Consider the following 27,031-nt stretch of genomic DNA (forward strand, 5'->3'; position numbering starts at 1 on the left):
ATATATATATATATATATATATATATATATATATATAAAAGGGAAAATTTGTGGACATAACACTCAAAAAGGGGCAAACCGCGGACACGTGTTTCTGGCTATTGGCCTAATCAGCGCGGTGCAGCCAATTGCAAAGACGGACAACAACTGGTTACCAAAAATGAAAAACTTCACATATGCACGGTGTCACCAACAGGAGCTAACCTACGTGGTGATGTTCGATGATACCTGGGAATGCTAGGTCTCCTAATTGAAACCGCAAAACCACAAATGTGCGGTTAGCTCCTGTTGGGAGTGAAAACACAAAAATGAGGAGAAAGTCTCAGTATGGTGTGTCCATACTTTTCAGCAATACTCTCAAGGGCATATACTTTTTCAAATGTTTTTGTCTCTAAAACTTCAAAAAGTTGGTTTTTGGTATATTAATCTTTAAAAAAAAGTGTTATCTATTAAACAACTTTGTATTTCATCTTTCCTCGAATTTTTATTCAGTACTTTGATTAGCTGTCACGAATGATGGAAAGCGTTGCCAAGAACTATCACACTATACGCATCCAAATTTGGGATCAATGTGTTTTCAAACCATTCCTCAAAAATATTACCTTCCATGTTCTTATGATAGTCATTATTGCAGTCCTCAAGTTTTTTACACTTTTTCAAAGGCGACAATGGCCGGAACGCTACTGTGAATGGCGAGCGCTACCGTGTGATGATTGACGACTTTTTGTTGCCCAAAATGGAAGAATTGGACATGTCTGACATGTGGTTTCAACAAGACGGTGCCACATGCCACACGGCACGCGAAACAATTGATGAATTAAGGGCCGCCTTCGGTGAACAGTTTATCTCACGTTTGGAGCCCGTCAATTGGCCGCCTAGATCGTGTGATTTAACGCCTTTGGATTATTTCTTGTGGAGTCACGTTAAGGCTCACATCTACAGGGATAAACCAGCCAACGACTGACGCTCTGAAAGCCAATATTGAAGCATTTATACATGAAAAAGCGGTCGATATGTTAGAGAGAGTGTGCCAAAATTGGACCTTGCGCATGGGCCGCGGACAACATTTGCATGAAATCATCTTCAAACATTAAATTATATTTATCGTTCTATCGATTTCAATAAAGATTTCATCAATTTTTTCAAACTTGTGTTATTTTGATAATAAAATATTATACCTCTTGAAAAATCACCGGTTACATTTAACATTATTCTTACGAACTGAACAGCTTCGTCATCAAGGAAGTAGCTGATATAATTGTAAAGCATATCACCTCCTTCATAAATCTGATTTTCTTGTCCGGTATCTACCCGGATGCTTTCAAAATATCAAAAGTCTTACCTCTTCATAAAAAAGGGAACCTTTCGGATACGAATAATTATCGACCAATAACTATCATCTCTATCTTCAGTAAAATAATCGAGACTCTCCTGAAACAGCGTCTATACAACTATTTTGAACAAAACAGGTTTTTTACCCACTCACAATTCGGATTCAGAAGAGAGAGATCAACATCGCAAGCTGTTCTCAAGGTAGTGAGTGATGTGGTCGAGGGCCTTGAGGAGGGCAAGATAACCGCCATTACACTCTGCGACCTATCTAAGGCATTTGATTGCATCTCTCACTCTATTCTTCTGGATAAGCTGCAGTTCTATGGAATAAGAGGTGTAGCTTTATCGCTCATTGCCTCATATTTAACAAATCGTTTACAAGCTGTCACATATAACAGCTGTACATCTAATTATAAACCTATCAAACATGGAGTGCCCCAGGGCTCAGTCCTCGGCCCTCTATTGTTCATCATTTACATCAATGATCTACCTAATTTTTTACATCCCTATAAGTCAGTTTTATTTGCTGACGATACTACGCTCATCTTTTCAGGTGACACCTTGCCGGATTTGCAACAGTCTGTAAAAATTTCACTCTCAAGTGCTGAAACGTGGTTTTCATTAAATAAACCAAAACTGAATAATGAAAAAACAAAGAATCTCACCTTTTGTTTGTCTAGTACTATGTCGAGTGATAAAAGTGTGAAATTGTTAGGCATAAACATAGATAGTAAATTATCTTGGCAAAATCATACGGATGACCTACGAGGTAAATTGGCCAGCTCAATTTTTTTGCTTCGTCAACTGAAGCCAATTACAAGTTTTCCAACACTCAAAAATGTATATTTTTCATTATTTCACTCTGTCATTACTTATGGGATTGTACTCTGGGGGAACGCCTCTAGTGCTGTAGATATTTTCCGACTTCAAAAAAAAGCAATCAGGATACTTGCCAATGTGAGTTTTCGTGATCACTGCCAGCTCCTTTTTGCCCAATTACGCATATTGCCTTTGTCTTCATTATTCATTTTCTCGGTTCTGCTCGAGATCCACAAAAATCGAATGTGTCTGCGCAAACAATCCGATATTCACAATCATTATACCAGAGCTGCAGGCAATATTCGTACTGATCGTTTTCGCTTAACTAAATCACAGAAAAACTCTCTAAATTATAATCTTTACAACCTGTTACCGCAGGAATACAAAATCCTATCAAACAATAAATTCAAGAAGCGCTTAAAAGAATTTTTACTAACTAATTGTTTTTATTCTGTCAGTGATTTCATGGAGCATTTTCGACATCGCTAGTGTATTTCTATGGAATGCACTCGCCACTGCGACACTTTACAATAGCTAGTAGTAGTGTACTATATTTTAAAATTTTATTTTATCTTATTTTGTTTCTCTATGTGTTGTACTCTTTTTAGATATTATTTGGACTCACTACAAACATTATGTAATGTAAGGTAGTCAATAAACTTTCATTCATTCATTCATTCATTAACTGGCCAGGTGAAACTCAGGTACCTAAAATTTAGGTACTTCAAATTGTAAAAACATATATAAAGCATTGAATATGTAGATTTTAGTTAGTGAAGACACAGCTGTTTCTGTAAAACTTAGTGAAATTCTCATAATGAAGTGTTTTTTGAATACGTTATGGATTTTCATAAAGTATCGGCCAATTTCATTAAACAAAAAAAAGTATGTTTTAACCAGTCGTTTTGTAAATGACGTTTCCTTTGCTTTGGTAGATTCTAAATGGAAAAGTCACGTTCTTGTACATATTCAGATTTTATGGACATATTTAAATCTCATGAATCACCCATTTTACTCGAGTCTCTGAAAAACACTGCGGCTTCATAAGTTCATCTCGTTTTTCCTCCCATATTCATGACACTCGTTTCAACAACCTTATATCATTTGTTGGATGTCATATTCTTCTAGTCATATTTATGGATGTGCGTAAATTGCTTTTCTCCTGTTATTCAGTGCCTCACATTCACATGAAACATGACCAGCATGTTGTATTACATACAGCAAAAGCCCTGGAACAATATACAGTGAATGGTCCTGACATTTTCTGCTGTAATGAAGCAGTTGATCAGTCTTTTGGAGTAATAACTTCCTATGTGATACGCTTCGTTACCTAATGCGAAACGTTGCCAGTCTGTCTGGCTTCCCTTTCTCTCACACATACGTCAGCGGAAGGCATGCTCCTCCTCTCTTGTCGGACAGACGTTCAGTGTTTAGTGTACCACAGACATACACTGTTGACAGTATTGTAAAAATCCAACCGGCAAACACGTAATATTCATTTATTATGTGAAACGTGGCTTGAGAATGATGATACTGATTTGGTGTATGTACATTATTAGTATCATTAAATCCTACAAAAGTAACAATTGGCTTATGGCAGTTATAATATATGTACATACACAAAATAATCAATTAAAAATTTCAATAATAAATTACCTTCCCTCATATTATCATATCAATAAATATAAAATTCAAGTAATAACCAGAGCTTTTCTCAAGTTGAACAATTTCAATATTGAATAATTCAACTTAGATTAATTTAAGTTACCACTTTTGTCGGGCGTCCCTAGACACACACATTATTTTTCCAGAAGATCGATCCTTTAATAATAATCTGCATCTCACTCTTGCCATTATCCGTTGCGCTCAGAAATACTAGAGGGTATAGTCCAGTCATTATAGTAAGTTCACCTCGGAATTCGAGATACCCAGCTGTAAGTCTGTAAATACTTGTATATTGACACCCTAAAAGTTGTCTCAAAACCTACATATGCTAGGGTGTAAGCAACTATTAAATTTCAAGGTCAAAGGTCACAAAAATCGGTTTTTCGCGCTTTTTTTGGAATTATCTCATTTCCTATGGGTTTTTTGCTATTTGTATTTATTATCAATATTGTAGAATACAAAATTCTCTACAAATTTTGTTTAACAAAATTTTTTATACGGTGGACCGTTTACGAGATAGAGGGCGGAGAGCACGCGGTCACAGCATCACTTCAGGTCAACCGGTGCCTCCGGTCGAAAACGCGCCATATATAGTTGATGAACTATCGATAAATCAATGATTATCAATATTTGTCAATTTTTATTAACTATTATATTATATTTTATCATTTTTTTCCTAACTTATCCACTTTTTATTCAGTATTAATTTATTTAACAACACTTACCTGCCCATGAATTTGCAGAATTGTTAATGAAAATATAGAAATTATATTTGAATTTTAACCTAATTAATATTTATAACTTCTTACATGATGAAAAAAAAAACAAATAAATTATGAATTAATCTTTTTATTAAAAAATATCATTGAATACATTTATTTTTATTGAAAGTAAAGAAATGGAATAAAGGGTACAAAAACTACAATTTATAATTTTAATCATCTTCTTCGTCTTCATCGTCGTCTTCTGGCTGCTGGTAAATTTCAAACTGGTCTTCATTATCGTCTTCAACGACATTTGTCTCAAGTTCTTCCATGATTTCGGGGTCAAAGGTTCCATCTTCGTTAATGTCGCTCTGATATGGTAGAGCATTGAGACAAGCTTGCCCATTACATTGGCCACAAGCTAAAGAGCATTGCAAGCCCACTTTCCTGCATCCGCATCGCGAACCACAACCACTCTTGCAGTTGCAGAAAATTGTATTTAGCAAATCTTCTGGAGCAGGTGGTGAAATTGTCATGATAGGCTCCAGAAAATCGTTTCGCATTGCCCAACCCCATACCTGGGGTTCCAAATCATGTCCTAACCAAGTTTGAACTTGATAATATACACGGTTGAAATGTTGATGAGCAGCTGCACTTGGTGGAATATTTGAAAGCTGCACAGGTTTATTAAGTTTTGCAGACTTGACGTAATGCATATAACGAAGATGATCGAGACTTTTCACAGATTTCGGAGCATTATAGGCTGCCAATAAGGTTTGAGTTCCACTCTCTAATAATCTCTGGACCGAACAATTTTCTTCCTCAAATGCTGCAGCTAGTTCATCCAAATTTGTCAGTTTCTCAAAAACTTTTGAAAATGATTTCTTTCCCTTTTTAAAAAGCGCAGAAGTTGTGTCACAGCCACTTAATGCGTGCAGAAATAAAATATGTTTTTTAGAATGAGGATAATTATTAAAACTTACTTCCGTTTTTACATTACCTTTCCTAACATTTTAAAGAAAATTTATTGTTCGTAAGACAGTGTACGCCCAATTAAAATGACAAGTAAATCAATATCTTGTCCTATTATAACTGCAGTTTTTTTTAGACTTTGATTCTTCAATTGCAGTTTCAACAATAAGAACATCCGCATCATCTCTGGCTTGTTTAGTAGTAATATTTGCAGCTTGTAATTTTTCAATTAACATATTAATCTTTATTATTTCGATTTGATAAGAATTTTTCTTGAGTAACTGATACAACCATTGTTTAATCGAAACAAACTTCATACGTTTTTGAAAGTGCAGCAGGTCTTCTCTGCTGCTCTATAGTAGTGGAAGAATTTTAAAATTTACAGATTTCAAAGAGGCACTAAATTATTTTCTATTTAAAATGTCATTAGTGTAAATGGGAATGTAACTATATTATGATTTAAGTTTTTCTCTCAATTATTTTTTAATTTTAGTAAACGGTTATCAGTATTATTGAATAGATATAGATTTAATGCATGGAGGAAATGATAAAATATAATATAATAGTTAATAAAAATTGAAAAATATTTATAATCATTGATTTATCGATAGTTCATCAACTATATATGGCGCGTTTTCGACCGGAGGCACCGGTTGACCTGAAGCGATGCTGTGACCGCGCGGTCTCCACCCTCTATCTCGAAAACGGTTCACCGTATAAAAAACTATTTTAAACAAAATTTGTAGAGAATTTTGTATTCTACAATATTGATAATAAATACAAATAGCAAAAAACCCATAGGAAATGATATATTTCCAAAAAAAGCACAAAAAACCGATTTTTGTGACCTTTGACCTTGAAATTTAATAGTTGCTTACACCCTACCATATGTAGGTTTTGAGACAACTTTTAGGGTGTCAATATACAAGTATTTACAGACTTACAGCTGGGTATCTCGAATTCCGGGATTCTTACCTAATTTAAGCTTAAATGACTGGATTAGTATAACTGTGGCACCCCCGGAAACCGGAGAAACAAAGGCCACCCATCTGTTTTATATGGATGATCTTAAACTTTATGCCTCTGGGGAGGAAGATCTCCATCAGTCCTTGAGGGTGGTGGAAGAGTACACGCATGCTATCGGTATGAAATTCGGGATAGACAAATGTGCAATGGTCCATCTTAAAAGAGGACGACGCGGGGACTACGGAGAGGATGTGCAGCTCATAGATGGAAGCATCCTACACTATCTGGATGCCGGAGAGACGTATACTTACCTCGGGATGGAACAACGCCACTCACAAGAGGTAACAGCAGTGAAAAAGTCTTTTCGCGGCAAGTATCAGCACAAACTTCGACAGATCTGGTCATTGGAACTGTCGGGGAAGAACAAAGTTGCTGCAACAAATATGCTTGCTGTTCCAATCTTACTCTACTCTACTCGACTACCGAAAAATGATGCATCTCTATAGGAGTTTGCATCCCAAATCGTCCGTTCCATGGTTGTACTTTCCCCTACAACAGGGAGGCCGTGGACTTTTGAGTTAGAAGTGTCTGCATGACAGAATGGTACTAGATATTGCCTGTAAAGTCGTCAGGAGTTCGGATCCCCTTCTCTGCATGGTCCTGGATCATGAGATAGCAGAAATTGGAGCATTTATCTATACGGCATCTGCCCGAGCAGCTGATGAACTCGGTTTAGTTTTCGACCCTGAACGAGGTGACCGCAACTCTGTCACCGAAAGCTCAGATGCTGTCAGCAAAAAGCTCAGATGAAAGCCGCAGAGATCACCTCATTTCTGTGGAAACACAAGGATGAGCCAATGCATGGGGTCTTCTTCAATAACATTGGAGATCTGAGCTTATCAGAGCGCCTGACGTTCGCTTTTCTCAGGTCGAGTGGGCTGAAGTCGGAAACTGATGGGTTTATCTTGGGTTGCCAGGATGGTGTCTTCAACACCTCAGTCTACCGCAGTCGCGTGATGGATATATTACCATCTACGGAACTCTTACGGTATTGATGAAACACCGGTGTTGCCCTACGCTCCGGGAGATATTGAATCAGTTGTGGAGAACGAGAAGTGCCGAATTTATTGGAACTATTCGTTCCACACCTTTAGGCTCATGCAAGTTAATAAGCCTGATGTAGTCATTCTCGACCACAGAGCAAGACGATATTTGTCGTGGGGTATTCATCTCCTGGCGAGACGAATATCGTCAGAAAAGAAAGGGCGCAACGGATAAAATATCGAGATTTTCTCTTCGAACTCCGCAGACTCTATCCAGACCACTCTGTTACGATGGTTGTTCTGATTATTGGAGTCCTTGGTGGAATGAGGCAGAAATCTTAGCTGGACAGATGCAAAAGGCTGTCATTCTTGACACACTGCACTTGATCATGATTCTCGGACCCAATGATCACTTACCACACGGCGTGGGATCAGATTCTCTGATCAATTTTTTTGATAGCAGAAAATCGCTGAACACGCAAAACACTTATAACTCTCACCAACAAACTGAACATGCTGAAGAGCTAAAATTGTGAATCTATGTTCGAAACGAGTGTACCAACATAAAAATATTGCAAATCGAATGTACATATCCCGTGAAATTTGAACATTCACCTCATTCACCTCAACATTCAGTTGTTTACTCTAGAGATGATGAGAGATAAAAAAGTATCAAGACCAGCGAAGATGAAAAACAATATACAAAATGAATACAACAGTAATACATATCGAGTTGGGAATTAGAATGTATGTATTCCTAAAAGAAACTGATTAATATGTCTCTCTGAAGCATTTCAACTTTTTGAAAAATGAAAAAAAACAATTTAAAATCAAATCACATGGACTACGAATCTACAGAAACTTTAAATACATTTCAGTCTGGAAGTTTAACAGCTTTTCTTAAATATTCAGATTCCCGGTACGCTCGTTACAGAAAAATCGATGGAAGTTATAAACATGCAAACTCGTTGGGTTTCAGCATGCCACGAAATTCAATAAAAAAGTGCGAGTTGGAAAAATTTGCATAGAAAAGGCGGATAGCGAGCCAATCATGGCGATTCAATCTTTTACATAATGATGAGATACAAATACAATTATTGTGTTTGCAAATATCAAGAGCTGCAAACTTCCCAAGCATAGTTCCTCGAAACAAAAAACAAAAACCCCACAAAAAATCCAATCCAATATAGTGTACAAATTGAACTGTGGAAGCTGTCATAAATGATATGTTGGTCAAACCGAACGATATCTTGAAACACGAGTTTCAGAACACATGAGAGACTCTTAGGCACTAAATATAAAAAACCCCACAGCCTTTGTTGAACATAAAAAAGAATATGGACACATTTTTTATTTTGATCATTCAACTATTCAAGTTGTTCAACCATAGTCATCCAAAAGACTTTTGAGCGAAATGATACATATTCTCAAATGCGATAGTGTTAACATAAGAAGAGATGTCGATGGCATCAATACTGCATATTTCAATTTGATAATTTACCGTTTTTTTCATTCTTTTTCTTTCTGTCATTGATTAAAAAACGAACTCCACCTTATCAGAATCACAGATAAAGCCATTTGTCTGTTTCCTGTCGTTTTGTGTTGATGTTGTCTCGGAAACTTGGTTGTTGCAATGTTTTAAATTTTTTTAATTTTAATTTTCATTTATTGATCTTTTAGATAGAAATAAGATAAGTTACATATACACACATACATTATTACTCAAGAATGAATATTATACTGTTTAGCCGTTTATTTGTGTTTCTCTGGATAAGACAGCTATATATTCGTCAGTAAAATAAACACAATTTGAAATCAATAGATATTTCAGATTCTTTTTGAACAAGTATTGATTTAACTTTTTGACATGGGGAGGTAGAATATTGTATAAGTTGACATCTATAGAGTTTCTACTTGACTTTTCAGTCTGAATCTACCGGCCCTCAACAAATCACATCCTCTAGTCTCATGATGTTGATTCATTTTTATGAATATCTATCAAAAGTTGATATAGCTAAAAAGAAGGTACTGTCATTATTTTCAACGAAAGGAAATGAGGTCTACAGGAGTCTAATAAACCAGCCCCAGATAATATCCCCACGGCCTTTTCTTGTAACATAAATATCCTATTTGCGTTAGTACTATTTCCCCAGAGAATTGTTCCATATGAAATGTGAGAATGGAAAAAAGAGAGTAAACTGACAATAGCGCCTGTTGAGAGATTATATCTTTCAATTTCCGAAGAAGAAATATGTATTTCGATAGATTAATGCTGAGTTGTTCGATGTGCTCTAACCAGTTCCAATTATCATCTAGATGTATGCCTAAGAGTTTAACACTGTGTCCTTCAACCCAAGAAGTGTTTGATGTAAAAATGATGTGTTGAGTTTTATTTTCGTTCAACATTAGATTATTTCTTTTGAACCATATGTCAGCATTTTTTTTTAATTTGATTTATATCGCGCACCAAATTACCCTTGATTTTTCCGGATGTCGTAAGAGTAGCATCAACGGTGAAAGCAAAACAATTATGAGGTGACATGAAGGAAAGAGATCATTTATATAGATTATGAATAAAAGAGGCCCCAGAACCGAGCCTTAGGGAACTCCACATTGTTCGAGTCAATTGATACATATTGGTATCTGTTTGTCAGATATGAAGAAAAAAGAGACAGGTGGGTTCCCCTTATGTCATAGTCATCTCATTTTTTCAGTAGAATAGAATGGGAGACGCAATCGAATGCTTTTTTTAGATCACATAAAGCAGCAATAGTGTGTTCTCCTTTTTCAAAGCAAGTTATTATGTTTTTGATTACTTTCTTTACCGCACTTATTGTGGAGGATGATTTCCTATATCCTTATTGATTAGTGTTGAATAGCTTGGAGTTATGAAAATACTAACAAATCCTATTTTTTTGGATGAATTATTTGCCGAAAATTGAAACGATCGATATTGGCCGGTAATTTTCAATTGCATCCTCACTGCCTTTCTTAAAGATTGGGACAACTCAGCTCACCTTGAATTCACATGGAAATATACTTTTTCAATACACCCGTTAAAGAGTATTCCAAGCGGTTCAATTAGATACGAAGCCGTTTCTTTGACAATTCTACTATTAAGTTCGTATGCATCAAACGAGTTTGAGTTTTTCAGATCAGATATTGCCCCAGCAACTTCACTGTTCCATAAAAAAGGATATTGGTGTATTTGGTTTGTCCGTTATTGATAGAGGAATATAACGGGAATTTGAGGGTGACAGATCCTCAGATATTCTCACACCTACGTTAACAAAATATGTATTGAAATCATTTGCAGTGAACTTACTTTCACGATGTTTGCTACCATCTCTATTGATATGTCTCCAACTGTCTCTAACTTTTTTTTTCGAATTTAAAATAAAGTCATCATATGAACATCTTTTCACTGTCATATCCTCAATTGAACTCAGCTCATAAAAAATATTCCAATCAATATTCCAATTTTGTAAACCGTTTTTGGTGATAAATCTTTTTCTCAGTATTGATTTATCATTATTTAACATACATTTTATTTTTATTTATTGGCCACAGTGGTCAGATAAAATAGTAATATTATTAACACGAAGAAACTACTTTTCGGTGAGTAAATTAATTAAGAACTCATTATTTCTTGTGAAATTGAAACGATAATAATCGTATAAGTGTTGTGGAAGGTATGTTTATGAAAATTATTTGTTACAGAGCCCTGAAGAAGAATTTGATTGAATTCGAAACGTCGGCAAAAAACAATTGTTTTTTTTAAATTGATCCTGTTACCCAACCAACCTTTCTTCACAAAAAAAAATTGGATTACTAAACTAGCCTTACAAAAAACGGAAATCATCGGTATTTAATGAAATTCTGAGACATTCTGTATATTCATATCTCTATTCTCTCAGCTCAATTTTCAAATATGTTAGTTTTTGGTAATGAACCATGTCTGGTTACAGAGGATCTTCGAATATGTTATACAAATATAAACGAATTCGCAAATGATGAAAATATATTTACCTTAAAATCTATGTAGCCATTTTTATCCATATCGAAAGTCCTAAATACGTGGTCACAGAATTCTTCTGCGTTACCTGATGGGAAGAACATCTTGTACATGTCTACGAATTTGGCGGGAGTGAGACGACCATTGGGACAGTCTTGCTGTAAAAAAAGAAACGTATGTAAGAAAAATATTTTGGTTCATTAATTCCTAACTTCAGTAAATAAAAAAAAATTACAGTGTGAATTGAACGGGGTATACTTTTAGGAATCACACATTAAAAGATAAGACCTCGTTAATCCTCAGCTCGCACAAGTTTCGACTTTTGAGAGTTGTCGACTTTTAAGAGTTGAGAGCGACAGCTGGTTAACGGAAAAACACATTTCAAACAGATTTTGCAGGATAGGTTGATTTTTGGGAACGTTGAGGTTTACACAACAAAAAATGTGGGAAACTTCAAAAAAAAAGGAAGAGAGAAAATTATGTCAGAAAACACTATTTAGAAAGTTTGTGACTGAAACTTTTTCCATTGCATGTATGTTATTCCGAAACATCGATGTCCGAGTTCCATGGAGGTGAAATTTTTCCTTTGTCATATACTATGTTGTGTAGCAATACTGTGAATGATCTCTGATTCAATTCTATAACGAATGTACAAACTACAAAGGAATAAGTGTTATCCATATTTCGTAATTCAATGTTCATCTAGAAGTAGTTGTTTTGAGAGTTTTTTTTCATGTATTCAATGTTTATATGAAAGTAGTTGTTACGAGTTTGTGTCTGAAAGTTACTTCTTGGCATGATCATATTTGCTGAGAGTTCATTTTGAAATTAATTGATTTCTTACTTTCTTCTGATGTTTCCCACATTACTTGTATGATTTATTTATTCAGATTTGAGATACATATAGGTATAAACCCGAAACAGTATCCACTGATTCACAAAAGGTGTTTCAAATTCGATCCTTACCATTGGGATCTCAGAAATTATGAGAGATACGAAGATGGTTAAATTGGGGCATAGTTGCGCATTTACCTGACTAACAATATGCCGTTGAAAAAGTTCTGAAATTCCGAGTATATCCGGAGATATCCGGAAAAAACAGAAATTTCGAAAAATGGTTTTTATTTTTTCTGACTTTGTTTTTCGAAGGATTCGAAAATAAATTGCACTTCCACATTGCCGCTGTTTCCCTGCTACATAATGGTGTTTTCAGATTTGCTATCCGACGTATCGTCTTCCGGCCACCATCGTCAACATCATTTTTTCTCATAGGCGCTACATTGGATTCTTTTTGTTTTGAATAGAACCAGGTTTAACCTTTTCAAAGATGTATCATAAGTTATGATTCTTTTTCGAAAAATTGGAGATATTGAAAAAATTAATTCTTTCATAATAGGCTTTGACTTTGATGTTTCTAAATTTGACTTTCAACTTGTTACACTCAATGACATTTTGTTATTGTACAAGTTTATGGCGAAAATGGCTTTCACGAATGAAGAAAAGAAATATGATACAAATGTATTACAATTACGATAGAAAGAGTGTTAGGACATCGGAAATATATTTGAACTTGTATCCGGAAAGATGACAACCACATCGAACTATGTTCAAGTTATTGGATCAAAATCTCACCAAGTTTGGTTCTTTGAAAAGCCGAGGAAAAAATACGTAGATAGAATGGACCAGGAAACTAAAAAAAATTTGATAAATGAGGTATGTATGAGGTAAGTTAAGCATTGTGTCTTTTTCAATAAAAATTAATAATTTGCAGATAAACATGAATCCGGGGAAATCTACACGTCAAATTTCCTCCGAAATGAATATTTGTCATACAAGTGCTTGGAGGCATCTCAAAATAAGCGTTTTAAAATGTCATCAAAAATTGCATTCATGTGATCCCGAAAGGCGATTAAAATTTTTATGTAATTGGCTAAAAAGAAGACCTGCTTTTTCTGTTTTCCTGGAAAATGTAATTTGGACAGATGAAAGCACTTTTACGAATTGTGGGATTTTCAACCGAAATAACGAACACATTTGGAGCATAAACAACCCCAGTCAGATCGAGAAATTCGACCTCAAGTGCGATTCAGTATTAACGTATGGGCAGGAATTTACAAAGATAGAATTTTGGGTCCTCATTTATTTGACGGAATTCTCAATGTAGAAACCTATTACCAGTTTTTAATGTCGACTTTTGAAGACTAACTATAATAACATCTGGTATCTAATTACCTGACTGAAAGATTTGGTGATAAATAGATAGGGAATAATGGGCCGGTGAGGTGGCCAGCAAGGTCTCCAGACTTAAGTGTTATGGAGACATTGTTATGTGGTACACTGAAAAATAGAGTTTATGGTCAGAGGGAATATCAAAATATTCAGGACCTTCAACACAGCGCGTTCGGAAGATTGGGGAGGAGGGAAATTAATCGTGCGGTGAATAATATTTGAAGAAGGGCACAGTTGTGTTATCATGAACAATGCCAGCATTTTGAGCATTTGCTGTGATTTACTTTTGTTAATTATTGTTATTTGTATAAAGTTTTATTTTCATTGAAAAGGACCCAATGTCTAATTTACAATATACACACCTCATTTATCAAATTTTGATTGCTGATTCTGTCTCCGTATTTTTTCCTCGGCTTTTCAAAGAACCAAACTCGGTGAGATTTTGATCCAATAGCTTGAACAAAGTTCGATGAGATTGTCCTCTTTCGGGATACAAGTTTGAATACATTTCGATATCCTAACACTGTTTCTATCGTATTTGTAATAAATTTGTATCATATCTCTTTTTTCTTCATTCGTGAAAGCCATTTTTCGCCAAAAATTTGTACAATAACAAAATGTCATTGAGTGTAACACATTGAAAGTCAAATTTAGAAACATCAAAGGCAAAGCCTATTATGATTAGAATTAATTTTTTCAATATCTCCAATTTTTCGAAAATGAATGCTAACTTATGATACATCATTGAAAAGGTTAAATCTGGTTCTATTCAAAACAGAAAGAATCCAATGTAGCGCCCATAAGAAAAAATAAAGTTGATAATGATGGCCGGAAGACGAAACGTCGGATAGCAAATCTGAAAACATTATTATGTAGCAGGAAAAAAGGGAAAACTTGGAAGTGCAATTTATTTTCGAATCCTTCAAAAAATAAAGCCAAAAGAAATAAAAACCATTTCCGGAATATCTGTTTATTCCGGATATCTTCGGATATTATCGAAATTTCAAAACTTTCTCAACGGCATATTATTAGTCAGGTAAATGCGCAACTTTGGCCCAATTTAATCATCTTCGTATCACTCATAGTTTCGGAGATCCCAATGGTGAGGATCTCCGAAACTATGAGTGATACGAAGATGTTTACAAAAACAAAGAGAAAACCTTACATTATAGATATTCTTAAATTTTATTACAGGTATAGATTAGATGTGAAAAATTTGTTTGGTATTAGTTTCAAAGTGAGATGAAGACATACAAGAAATTTCCATCTCCGGGCAGTATTCATTGAAACTACTGCTAAGCCTAGGAATAGGGCTGTTTTGACTCAAATTGGTATGTTTAAAGACATTGCATGGAGAAGGTGGGAAGCCAAAACCTTCCATTCCCGTAGAATAACCATAGTATATCGAATGCCGTTGAATTATGGTTTTGAGAGATCCATGAAACAAAAATAAAGCCATTATATGAAACATCTGTTTATTTACTTTTATTTCACATTAATCGTATCTAATAAATCTCTCATTTGATCTCATCTCTAACAGAAGTTGTGGATTTAACTGAAAGCACCTTAAACAGATTTGTTTGATCGGTTATTTGAATATCTTGAAAATGCTGGGTTCAGTATCCTTGCATCCAATCTCAACTTTCATCAGAAATATTAACGGGTGTTTTGCCGATTAACATACTCTTTAAAATAAAAGAGTCTAAAAATAGAACGTTGAAGATGAAATGGTTATTTCTATTATTTTCGTCCATCCATCATATTCTCGCAGAATTCAGTTCCTTCAAGGACGAGACTAGTTTTTTGTATCTTTTAAAACATTCGATACTCCAGACTTTCTAATATTCAAATCTCCAAATAGTCCCCTCACCGTACAATGTGGATTTTCAACTGCCAACAAAATTATGAAGGCTTTCAAATAGGTGTGATGTCCGATATCTATGATTATTCACCTACACAGATTTAATTAGTTTTCAATGATTTTGTGAACAATAACAATATAGTTTTAAATATTTCAAACACAAATGAAATAGAAATGAAAGTGAGAAGATTTGTACGCTCAAAGATTGTTTGGTCGCTAGTAAATCACCAACTATAGGGATATAACTCTAATCTCGGGGAAGAGAAAAACAGTATTTGTACTCCAGACCCTTGAGTTTTGAGAAACTTTTCTAAAGGAACGTACGCCTAAAAACTTGGAAAACAAAAGTTCAGTTATGTCAATAAAACATTTCCTAATTTTTTTCGTTTAAAAGCGTAGAAGTCGTTTCATAGTTGATGGTGTTGATGGGTTTATGAATCTGTCTATACTAGTGAAGATTATTCAATAATAATAATTAAAATACTTCTTTATATTTTTATAAAACACAGTGACAAATAATAAATAAACATTGTATCATTGTATTCAGTTGATTAATACATAACTATATACCAATAAGTGAAGAGGACATAATTAATATTACTGGAGTTTATTCCCAACACGTGCTTCGATCACCAAGTGATCATCTTCAAGAGGAAGATCAAAAGTTTGATCATCTTCAAGGGAATGATCAAGAGTTTGATATTCCTCTTGAAGATGATCACTTGGTGATCGGAACACGTGTTGAGTTTGGTATTGGGAATGAACTCCAGTAATATTCATTGCTACACCAAAGGTTCCAAACGGTGCATCATTAGGATATAATTAATTTACAACAAACTATTACATCAACCATTGCTAATGAAATCCCCATTCAGTTATTCAAAGGAAATTTTTTCATTTATTTTTTGAATAACATGCATTAGATTTTTTAACGGCCTTTTTGGCTGTTTTCACCTTCCACAATCTGAAAAATATGAAAAAGGCCGATAAAAAATTTATTTTCCCCCACAAAAAAGGCAAACACTTCAATGAATGAAAAACGAGTATAAAAAAACATAAATTATTTAGTTGAAGTCCATCAGATACTCGTTAGGACAATGAGAGATTGCTCCGAATTATTGGGGTTCTTGTTGAATACTCTTCGTGAACAAACAAATAGCAGAATCAATACTCCTGACCGCTCTGGATCGAATGATTCCGTACAGTCTATCTCGTCTTGTGTTTGTAGATCTTTTGCTGGAAAAATCCTCACTTGTTTACTTTGTAGTAAATGTTCAAGAGGTAGCAAAAACGTATGTGATTTTCTGGAACTTCAACTAGCGTTTCCTAATAAGACTGATAACCAGTCCGTGCAAAGCTTATTGTCAAATCATCTGAAAATGGAACTTTTAACGGGTGATGATCAACTGTATTGCCAAATATGCGCCAAACTAACTAACTATTATAAGAAAACAAGTATAACTGCGGCACCAGTCAATCTAATAATGACACTGATGATCTTCAAACATGACTCAACCTCTGACGGATGCACAGAACTCTTACGAAAGTTCGAAATAGATGAAATTTCAATCTAGCAGACCACTATTATAATATTCATGCTGTTGAATTTCACTAGTTCGGACTTCCATTGTCTACTATACAAAATAATTTGAAATCCCTGAAACAACTAAAAAAGTAGAATTAAAAATAAATAGCTGAAAATAACAATTATATTAAGCAAAATAAACCTGAAATAAAATAATAATGAAATAAAATACTAGTAAAAATAGAACAATTGAATAAATAAAAATAAAGAAATCAAAAAAGAAAATAAAAAATAAAAAGTGGAGAGATTCCAAGTCACGTTAGTTCAGGACGTTCTTCTTATCCTCTCCGATAATCCTCTGATGTAGGGAAGTGCAAGCACTGGTTGTGACGGCTTCTCTTCTTTGCGAGGCTCCTGCTGTCTTTTAGTTGAAGTCTTTTCTACCATCGCTTTGGAGTAGCCATTCCGTTGAAGATCATTTTTGATGATGTCTAGTTCCTTTTCGAGACCTTCCTTCGTATTACAGTGCCCAAAAGCACGGTTTAATAGAGTATTGATGATTCCTCTTTTAGTCGATTGATGGTGGTTGGATTCGTGGTTCAGATACTGTCCCGTATGAGTCTAATAGACTCTAATAGACCGTGCTTTTGAGCTCTGTAATATGAAGGAAGGTCTCGAGAAGGAACTAGACATCATCAAAAATGATCTTCAACGGAATGGCTACTCCAAAGCGATGGTAGAAAAAACTTTAACTAAAAGACAGCAGGAGCCTCGCAAGGAAGAGAAGCCGTCACAACCAGTACTTGCACTTCCCTACATCAGAGGATTATCGGAGAGGATAAGAAGAATTGGTTCCAAGTACAACATCAGAACCTGCTTCAGATCCAGTAACACTATCCGTAGCAGCCTCACGAAAACTAGGCCACCAAACGCGGACTGCGATTCCAAGAATTGCATTTACCGGATACCCTGTGAGTGCGGAAAATCCTATATTTGCTAAAACTAAGAGGCCATTGAATGTTCGCATTGCCGAGCACAAGAAACACACACAGCGAGGGGAAACCAGCAAATCAGGAATAGCAGACCATGTTTGGACCCATCAACACAACATCAAGTGGTCCAAGCTGAGATCTTGCACAGAGAGGAACATTGGCTAAGGAGAAAATTCAAGGAAGCCGCATACATGTTGTCCAACATTGTATTCAGCCAAGCCAGCGTAGAAATATGCAACATATGGAAACCTATCATCAAGCGAAAAATGGCCAACTCCCGCCAAACGGTCATCTCCCACGGAACCAGTGAAGCGGAAAATGGAAAGCGGGGATAAGTGAAAGTACTCGAACGACCTATAAATAGTCATCTTTCGGAGAAATCAGTCCAGTCATCACCCAAAGACGATGGTAGATACTAACAATCGAAACGTCGTGAACTAACGTGACTTGGAATCTCTCCACTTTTTATTTTTTATTGTCTTTTCTCATTTCTTTATTTTTATTTATTCAATTGTTTCATTTTTACTCGTATTTTATTTCACTATTATTTTATTTCAGGTTTATTTTGCTTAATATAATTGTTATTTTCAGGGATTTCAAATCATTTTATATAGTAAACAATGGAAGTACGAACTAGTGAAATTCATTGTCAATCACCTTCAAACAAACATTCATGCTGTTATTGTTCACTGTGGTTCTAGCGTTGAATCAGGTCATTATTACGCATTGGTCAAAGATGAAACGGACTGGTTTAAGTTTAAAGATTGTCGTGTCACGAAGTGTTTTGCTGATGTTTTGAATTTATTGGAGCCTCTGGAGACACCCTACATTATGTTATATGAAAGAAAAGACATTGGCAGATCGAAATCTTCAGATGATGTGGTGATGCTGGTTTTTCCGGGTTTTCCTGCAGCTGAAAAAGCAAATGCATCTCTGGAATCAATAAAATCACCTCGGGGCGCCAATGAATTTTTGTGGTTTCATAATTTCATGATTTGTATTACTTACTTCTTTAATGAATTTCAATTTATCAGAGGAATAATAAATTGGTTAAGGCTCAGGAAGAAAGAAAAACAACCTCGTATGTCAATGATTCGACAGACTTCTTGGGAAAAATTAAGAATACTTAAGAACCTTGGAGCCAACTGATATTCTGGTCAGTTTCAACATTGTGTTCTTGTTCGCCAACGTCCCACTGGAAGATTCTTTGAGAGAGATAGCCAACCTGTTTCCTAGTGATATTGTCATAGTCTTCAAGGCCTGCCTCACAGGAAATTACTTCCAATGGAAAGGAGATTTCTATGAGCAATTAGACGGCATAGCGATGGGAAGTCTACCCAGCCCGGTGATAGCCAACTTCTTCATGGTGAAATTTGAGAAAGAGGGAATCGAAGCTTTCGATTTCAAACCAACAGTTTGGCTACGATACGTGGATGACACCTTCGTCATCTGGAGGCAGGGGAGGGACAGACTGAACCTAGTTCTAGACCACATAAATGCTCAACACCTTAGCATTAAGTTCAACATGGAGACTGAAGAGGAACAACCGATAGATGTTCTAGATGTACTCGTCGAAAGGCGTGGCACACGACTGACAAATATGGTGTACTGAAAACATACGGACAGACACATCTGCATGTACTTTCGAATAACTATGTAAGTCAAAAGCGGGGAATTATCAACAACCTGACGAAACGTGCCCATAGATTATGTGAACCGGAACACCTACAAGGAGAATTGGAGCATCTTCAAGTGGCTTTAAAATCGAATAGATACAGTGTAACCGAGATCAACATGTCCATGAAACTGAAGACTTCCATAAGTCAAAATAGGGAGGAAACTCAAACGGTGGAATGTGCATTTCTACCGTACATCCCTAGGGTTACAGACTGAAACGAAAAAATTCAGGGAAGCATAAAATAAAAACAGTGTTCAAGCCTACCAGGAAAATACAACAAAGCCTTAGATCTGTGAAAGACAGAAAAGATCCACTATCAGCTGCGGGGGTATACCACGCACCTGCAGAAAAGTTTATATCGGTACCACCAAAAGATCCATGGGTACAAGGCTGAATAAACATCGGAGAAACTGTAGATTAGGTCAAATAGACAAATCGGCAGTAGCAGAGCACGCACTAAGTGAAGGAGATCACACGATACTGTTTGAGGATGTGATCCTTCTTGCCTCGATCATGGATACCACAGTAGGCTTGTACGGGAAGCCATAGAAATCCATAAACATATGGAAAATTGCAACAGAAAAGAGAAGGTGGTAACGCTTATCCGGATTTGGAATACCATACTAAGAGATGCTGAAAAGGCAACAGCGAAATGCAATGTTACTTCATCAACAGGTAATAACACTTCGGCCAATAGCAACGCATCAACGAGAGAGGCGGACTACCTGAGTCAACATAAATACAACCTATGAACTAAAAATTACCAGTCATCGGTGAATCATCAAGATGAATAAACCTCTGAAGGAGCCAGTCACTCGTGCTGGCGAAACGTTAGGACAGTACCAAACTACCCGAATGAAAATAGTAACACTGAAAAAACAAGAGATCACAATTCAATGGCAACATTAAACTTTCTTGTTGAAAATAATCTTTTTAAACGAATTACTAAAATACGGGGACTAAAATACGTGCATTTTCTCCTTTCCTTGCACCCTAAAACACATCGATTTTTCATTTTCATCTATAGTTTTCCCACTTGTGAGAAAACCCAAACATTGCGGCCATCTCAACTGGCAAGTTCTTTGTTATGTGAAGAGCGCCTTGGTGGGCTAACTCATGAATCGAGAGGTGAATCTCTCGATATGACTTTCTGAGGAGACTGTGTTTACTATTTTATCAGATGAATCTTCTCACCACAATTCCTTGATAACTTCTGCGAAAGCTTTCATTAAAGCAGTCTCCATACTAAAAATACTTCCATGTATTCATCCTCTTTTGAATATCCCAGTAACCATATTGTGTTAGATAAACATTGAATTACATTGTTCATGAAACAGGTGTTGCCAATATCTTTCAACCCATTAAGCGCAAGGGATTTGTCTATAGAATATATCAGTGATCTAATGTTATAACTGTTGATGCTACGTTCTCCATTGTTGTCATGAGTAATCACGGATGCGATGATTCTTTCCATTATTAGACAAGCGGGATAAGGAATTCGAAGTTAAACTGCATTTTCTGAGAAAATCGGGTAATGTTAACTCCATTTTGCTCAATCCGACTACGATCAAGTCTTTTTGAGATGAACATAACTTACAAATATATGACCCAAAAAAAATTATTAACTTTAACCCTGGTTACGCAATCTTCACTATATAATATAAGTACTTGCATTAGCGAGTTGAGTATCAAGTAGGCCTGAGGAAGTTCAATAGTCATAATTGTATATTTTACAATAATTACAGAATGATTACTGTAACACTCAACCTTCACCTTTATTAAATAGCATGAAAATAGGCGTCTCTAGTTTATTTCAGTTCTATCTACTCTCCGCTTTCGGTTTCCAATCTCCTCTAGATGAGATCTCATAAAAAATTAGTAGCGCCCTGATTATATTTTGGTTTGCAAAAATCATAGCAATCCACCCACGCCTGTAAACAGCTGACGGAGCAGCTCTGTGATGTTTTCTCTTTTGTAAAAAAAACAAGGAAAGAACGAACAGGACCTACAAATTGGCAAACTCGCAGTCCTGATATGTATCCTCTAGATTTTTATTTATGAGGTCTGAGGTTTATAAAAATCTTTTACTAACAGTTAGGCTGAAAATTTTGTAGGCTAATATAGAATTTTTTTTTAATAAAATTCAATTTCATTATTCAATATAGTTGCATCCGAGAGCGGTACAAAGATTAAGGCGATATTATACTCATAGTACGATTTGTCTTAAGCCTCAAAATAGGCCTCAGTTTCGACGATTACCTCTTCATCAGCGTTGATTTTTTTTCTAGCGAGCATTTTTTGAGGTAGGAAAAAGTCACTGGGGTCCAGATCTGAATAATACGGTGGAAGCGAAAGCAATTCGAAGCCCCTTTCATGCAATTTTGCCATCGTTTTCGTTTATTTGTGACACGGGACATTGTCTTGATGAAATAGCACTTTCTTTTTCTTCAATTAAGGCTGTTTTTCCGCAATTTCGTCCTTCAATCGCTTCAATAACGCTATGTTATAGTCGCTGATGATTGTTTTTCCCTTTTCAAGAATGAATATTATACCATGCGCATCCCAAAATACTGATACTTTAACCTTCGCCAGATGGCGAACGTTTTGATTCTGGTGTGGAATGGTGGAGCCATGTGGAACAGCATCAAACATTGCTCAGAATCATCAATTCGTTGTTGTTTTTGGTTGATCGTAAGCTCGCGCAGCACCCACTTTGAACAGAGCTTTCGCATACACAAATAATCATGCACGATATGTCCAATACGTCCTTTTAATATCTCTAGAGCCTCAGCTATCTCGATCAACTTCACTTTGTCATCCAAAATTTTTTTGTGGGTATTCATGATTTTGTCGTCGGTAACAGCCTCATAGGGGCGTCCACTGCCTTCATCGACCTCGGTGCTTGTTTCACCACGTTGAAAGTCAGCAGACCACTTTTCAACGGTTGATTTTTCTGGTGCAAAGACCGAATAATGTTTATCAAGCCAAACCTTGGCTTCAATAGTAATTTTTTTCGCCAAAAAGCAATGCTTTATTAACTCACGACGCACCTTTTCATATATTTTCTTCAAAACAAATGTTGCTTCACTCAAAATGTTCTTTCCCACAAACCAAAAGTCCGATAGCTGCGAAATTCACACATGTGTCTTTTGAAGGTTAAGTTTAACTAAAAAACATATGGATTCATTACTGGTAGTGCTATCTGTTTGTTAGCTTTTCATCCCATCTAGTTGATTTGAATGACTTGATGAATCGAATAATCGACAATTGATATGTCATAAGGAATACTCTAGGCATTTTCAACTGGTCAGAAAATCAATGAAAAATCGATTGTAGTCATGTATATCATCAGAAGGTGGACATTTTGCTCACCCACTTCAAGGTCGAATACTTCGTTTGTTATTTTTGGCTTGTCCATGGATAGTTCTTAAGATGAGTAAAGTGGATTTTTTCCTCGAAAACCTTAGACACTAAGAAATTCCTGGAGACCAAAACGTTACGTAAATTACCAAAAAATTCGAATATTATTTCAAAAATTATATTATTTGAGAGATATTCTTACGAATAAAACACTTATGATGTTATCTATATTACGCACTAGCCGAATCATAACAGCTTGGGGTGGAACATTAAAAACTACCTTCCAAAATCTTGAAACTGCTCAGAATATGTTACTGAAATTGATTTTCAGAAAAAAATGGACTTATTCCACTATTTCATTATACAAAGAGGTGAATGTAATGAAATGTCGTGAGCTCTACGAATATCAGTCCCTCAAAAAGATATTTTTTTTTAAATAATACTTTTAAAAATCATAACAATAGAATAACCAGATCAAAATCTACTGCAAAATATCTATTCACAACTTTTCAAAAAAAAAACAATTACTTAAAGATCGTTCTTTTCTTTCGCACCTAAATTATACAATGCCCTTCCAGTTGAACTGAAATCAAGAATAAATTATTAAATAAAAGCAAGACATACAAAAATGTATAATGAGCCATCTCGAAATATTTGATGATCTGTTTCCTCGCTTTCTTTCTGTCTGTTTACTTTGAAACACTCATTGTAATCAACATTTATTGTACAATTATATGAAGAAAGCAGTTGAGATTGGGTCATAGTACAGGCATTTCATGCCTAGATGCTCTTGTCTCTTACTGGTATTCTTCGCTGATAATAATTTAAAAGAGTTGACAAATGTACACTACACTGAATAAATTGAAATTGAATTTTCAATTGCTTGATCTGAAGAAGTAAGTAACTATCAAAAACAAGGCATTGGCGTAATTTTATCTTAATATTATTGGCTATGGTTCCCATTGGGATGTCACTGGACCTGATAATTTCAATACAATAAAACTTCAACGACTTGTCTCTCAGAAACGATGCATCACCCTCTTGAGTTTTTACCGTAGCACAGAGCGGTAAAAGCACCTAAAACGTGGCCAAAAATATTTTCTCACTTTTTTTAAATGTTATGGATAGAAATTGACATATTGTGATATTCTTAATAAAAAAAGGCAAATCAATAATGAAGATAAAATAAAATATTTTTTGGTATTGAAAAAAAGGTTTATTGCATAAGACATAAAACGAAACAAAGGCAAAGAATAACATTATTACAAATAAATAAAATTACAAAAAAATGTGGACCTTATTAGCATAGTCAACATATTTCACATAAGTTTGAACGAATATTATTCCTGAGGAAGGCTGTCAACCAATTTAAAAAACTGCTTAGCCTCAGCACTGAATGGTTGCTTTGGTTTGTTTTGTTTTCGCCTCATGCTACTGAGATTTGGATCCGAAGTAAACAAAAGTATTTCTTCATTGCACTCTCTTCTGGAAAACTTTCTAGAAAAACTCTGTACTGTCGGAAGTGTTTATTTTGAGCTTCCGCAGCTTCTTCCGATAATTGTCCAATGGGTAACACGACATGAGCTATAACGCTTGATGAGTGGGCCAATATTTTGTGTACTGTAGGCGACATGTTGCCAAGAGTATAAATTTATGTATATTTCTGCTGTACTCTTGGCGAAGCCTGAAAATTTATCTAAGTTTTTTTCAAAGCCAGATGACAAAACCTCCAGTATTGTTTTGAATCTTTTTATTAACTCTATGTCGATGCCCGTTATTGAAGCTGCTTTTTCAGCGTTCTGGAAGAATCTTCGTGAAGTGTTACCGTCATTAGTATTGCTATACCCAAACTTAGGAATATCCACGAGTAATACTAGTACCAACTTGTCTTTAAAATCTTTTAGAATTTGGTTTTTTGTCGGTTACACGACTCTTGTAGACTTTACCATGTAGTATGTAGTAAAATCTCACCGTTAAGCCATTCGTGGTCTTTTTCTAAAAAACGACTTTCTGTACTATTACAAGCAAGCCATTTACGTATATATACCACTATAAAAGTCTTGAAAACTTTTTGAAGTTCATCAATTTTTTTCCGGAGGGCACTTTGTTATTTCAACCAATTTTTGTTCCGAATCCTGGAGCTTTCTGTCAAGCAGTCGCTGTGGACTTGCTCTAACAAACTCGTATATTTTCTTGTCATAGATATAACAGAAGGTCCACAATCTGTAAAAATTGATAAAATATCACTTAAAACTATAATTTTGCGTAAATTTCAACAGAAAAATTCCATGAAATGTGAATACGTGTAAATGATTTTGCTTCATAAACTTATTCTAGAAACTTTGAAGTGTCATAACACGTAAGTATTATTTTGTTGAAATTAGTTGCACATGTTTGAAATATCCACAATTGCTGAAAAATGACGAAAAAAATGTTTTTTATAAAAATGATTTTACACTCTATATTCGACAATGAAGCCTATTAAATGAAACTTATGTATCTTAAAATGTAGTACATACATTGACCAACAATATCGATAGCAATTTTTTTCACCAATATAGCACAAATTATAAATTAATAAATAAGCAAATAAATGAGATTAAAGGGGTAACACATGCGTAGTGAGCAACCGCTAGGTTTCAACTGCTCTCATGTCAGAAATAGACATGCACACGTAACGAGATGTCCATTATCACCTGTGACAATTGAAGTTGACAAATTTCATTTATGGCCAGGTTTTAGGTGATTTTACCGTTCTGTGCGTAGTTGGAAAACACCCTGTAGTATACTAATTTTGATTTCGATATTCATTTATGAATTCTAAAATACTGCAGCGAGGAAAACTATCCTAGTATTATCAATTCATGGCACATCGATTTGACCTGTGACAAAAATGATACAAGTATAGATCTATATATTAGCCAACATTTATGTCGTGATTTCAATAGAGACCCCGTCGTGGTATTTAGATGTGGGTCATTGAAGTTTGCATTCCAACGAATATTAATGAAAGATTGGTAAGCCACTAAGGCAAGTGAAAGTGAAATCAAATTGTTGAAATTGACAGCGATGCATATCTAATGTTTGATTGTTTGAATGTAAATTAGGTACAATTCTGAAACTGTCATATGCGAATTTTAATCAACCGAATTAGAATAAACCTGAAAAAAATCAGCAGAGTTATAATTATTGTTATTATTTTGGTAAGGTAGCCTACAATTCACAACTCAAGTGAAAGCTTGAAAATAATTTTTCTCTAAAGCAAATGGAACTTCAAACGTTCAAGCCAGTCTCTATATACCTACACAGTAGGTTTAATGGACTGACGCCTATCAGAAAACAACTACTCCCCTGGCTAATACCACGAAGGGCGTTGGATTATATCAGACAGGCGTCAGTGCAGGAATATTCACAGAAAATGTCCTGCATATGCAATTAGCAATACAACTGAAAGAGTCGACCTTCAATTATGTAACGGGCACACTTGCAGACCGGTTTCGGGCTTATTAGCCACTCATCAGTGCAAGATAGTGACCATCATCGACCTAAAGTCAATGATATTCCACAATTGAAAATCGGAATTCTTTCAGAGTATTTCATTCCTCTTCCGAAGTTGGAGCGAACATCAAAAATGTCACTCCATCTAGTGGACGAGGAACTAACCAACTGCACAAGCATATATATATATATATATATATATATATATATATATATATATATATATATATATATATATATATATATCAAAAGGGCTCCACGAAGTTTGAAATTTATAGGCCAATTATTTATACCTTTTATACCATTATTTATGCCAACCGAGATTGGGAAAAAATTTGTTAGTTAAGAATTGAATAACTTTTTGAAAAATGG

General features: G+C 35.2%; 2 protein-coding genes across 4 annotated transcripts in view; both read right to left on the reverse strand.

Annotated features, from left to right (window-relative positions):
• The window catches only part of Nca (neurocalcin homolog), a 363,981-nt gene that overhangs the window by 154,266 nt on the left and 182,684 nt on the right, over positions 1-27,031 (reverse strand). The window lies entirely within an intron of this gene.
• LOC111513019 (neuronal calcium sensor 2) overlaps positions 1-27,031 on the reverse strand; it is a 242,850-nt gene that overhangs the window by 33,299 nt on the left and 182,520 nt on the right. For all 3 annotated transcript variants that reach the window (XM_074174036.1, XM_074174030.1, XM_074174039.1), the window contains exon 3: positions 11,531-11,674. In XM_074174036.1, the coding sequence (XP_074030137.1) occupies positions 11,531-11,674 (144 nt within the window). The remainder of the gene's footprint in view (positions 1-11,530; positions 11,675-27,031) is intronic.

The sequence above is a fragment of the Leptinotarsa decemlineata genome, unplaced genomic scaffold (genome assembly GCF_025532065.1).
Source record: "Leptinotarsa decemlineata unplaced genomic scaffold, Ldec_3_MD MMD2_P_RNA_scaffold_12, whole genome shotgun sequence".
Taxonomy (NCBI): Eukaryota; Metazoa; Arthropoda; class Insecta; order Coleoptera; family Chrysomelidae; genus Leptinotarsa; species Leptinotarsa decemlineata.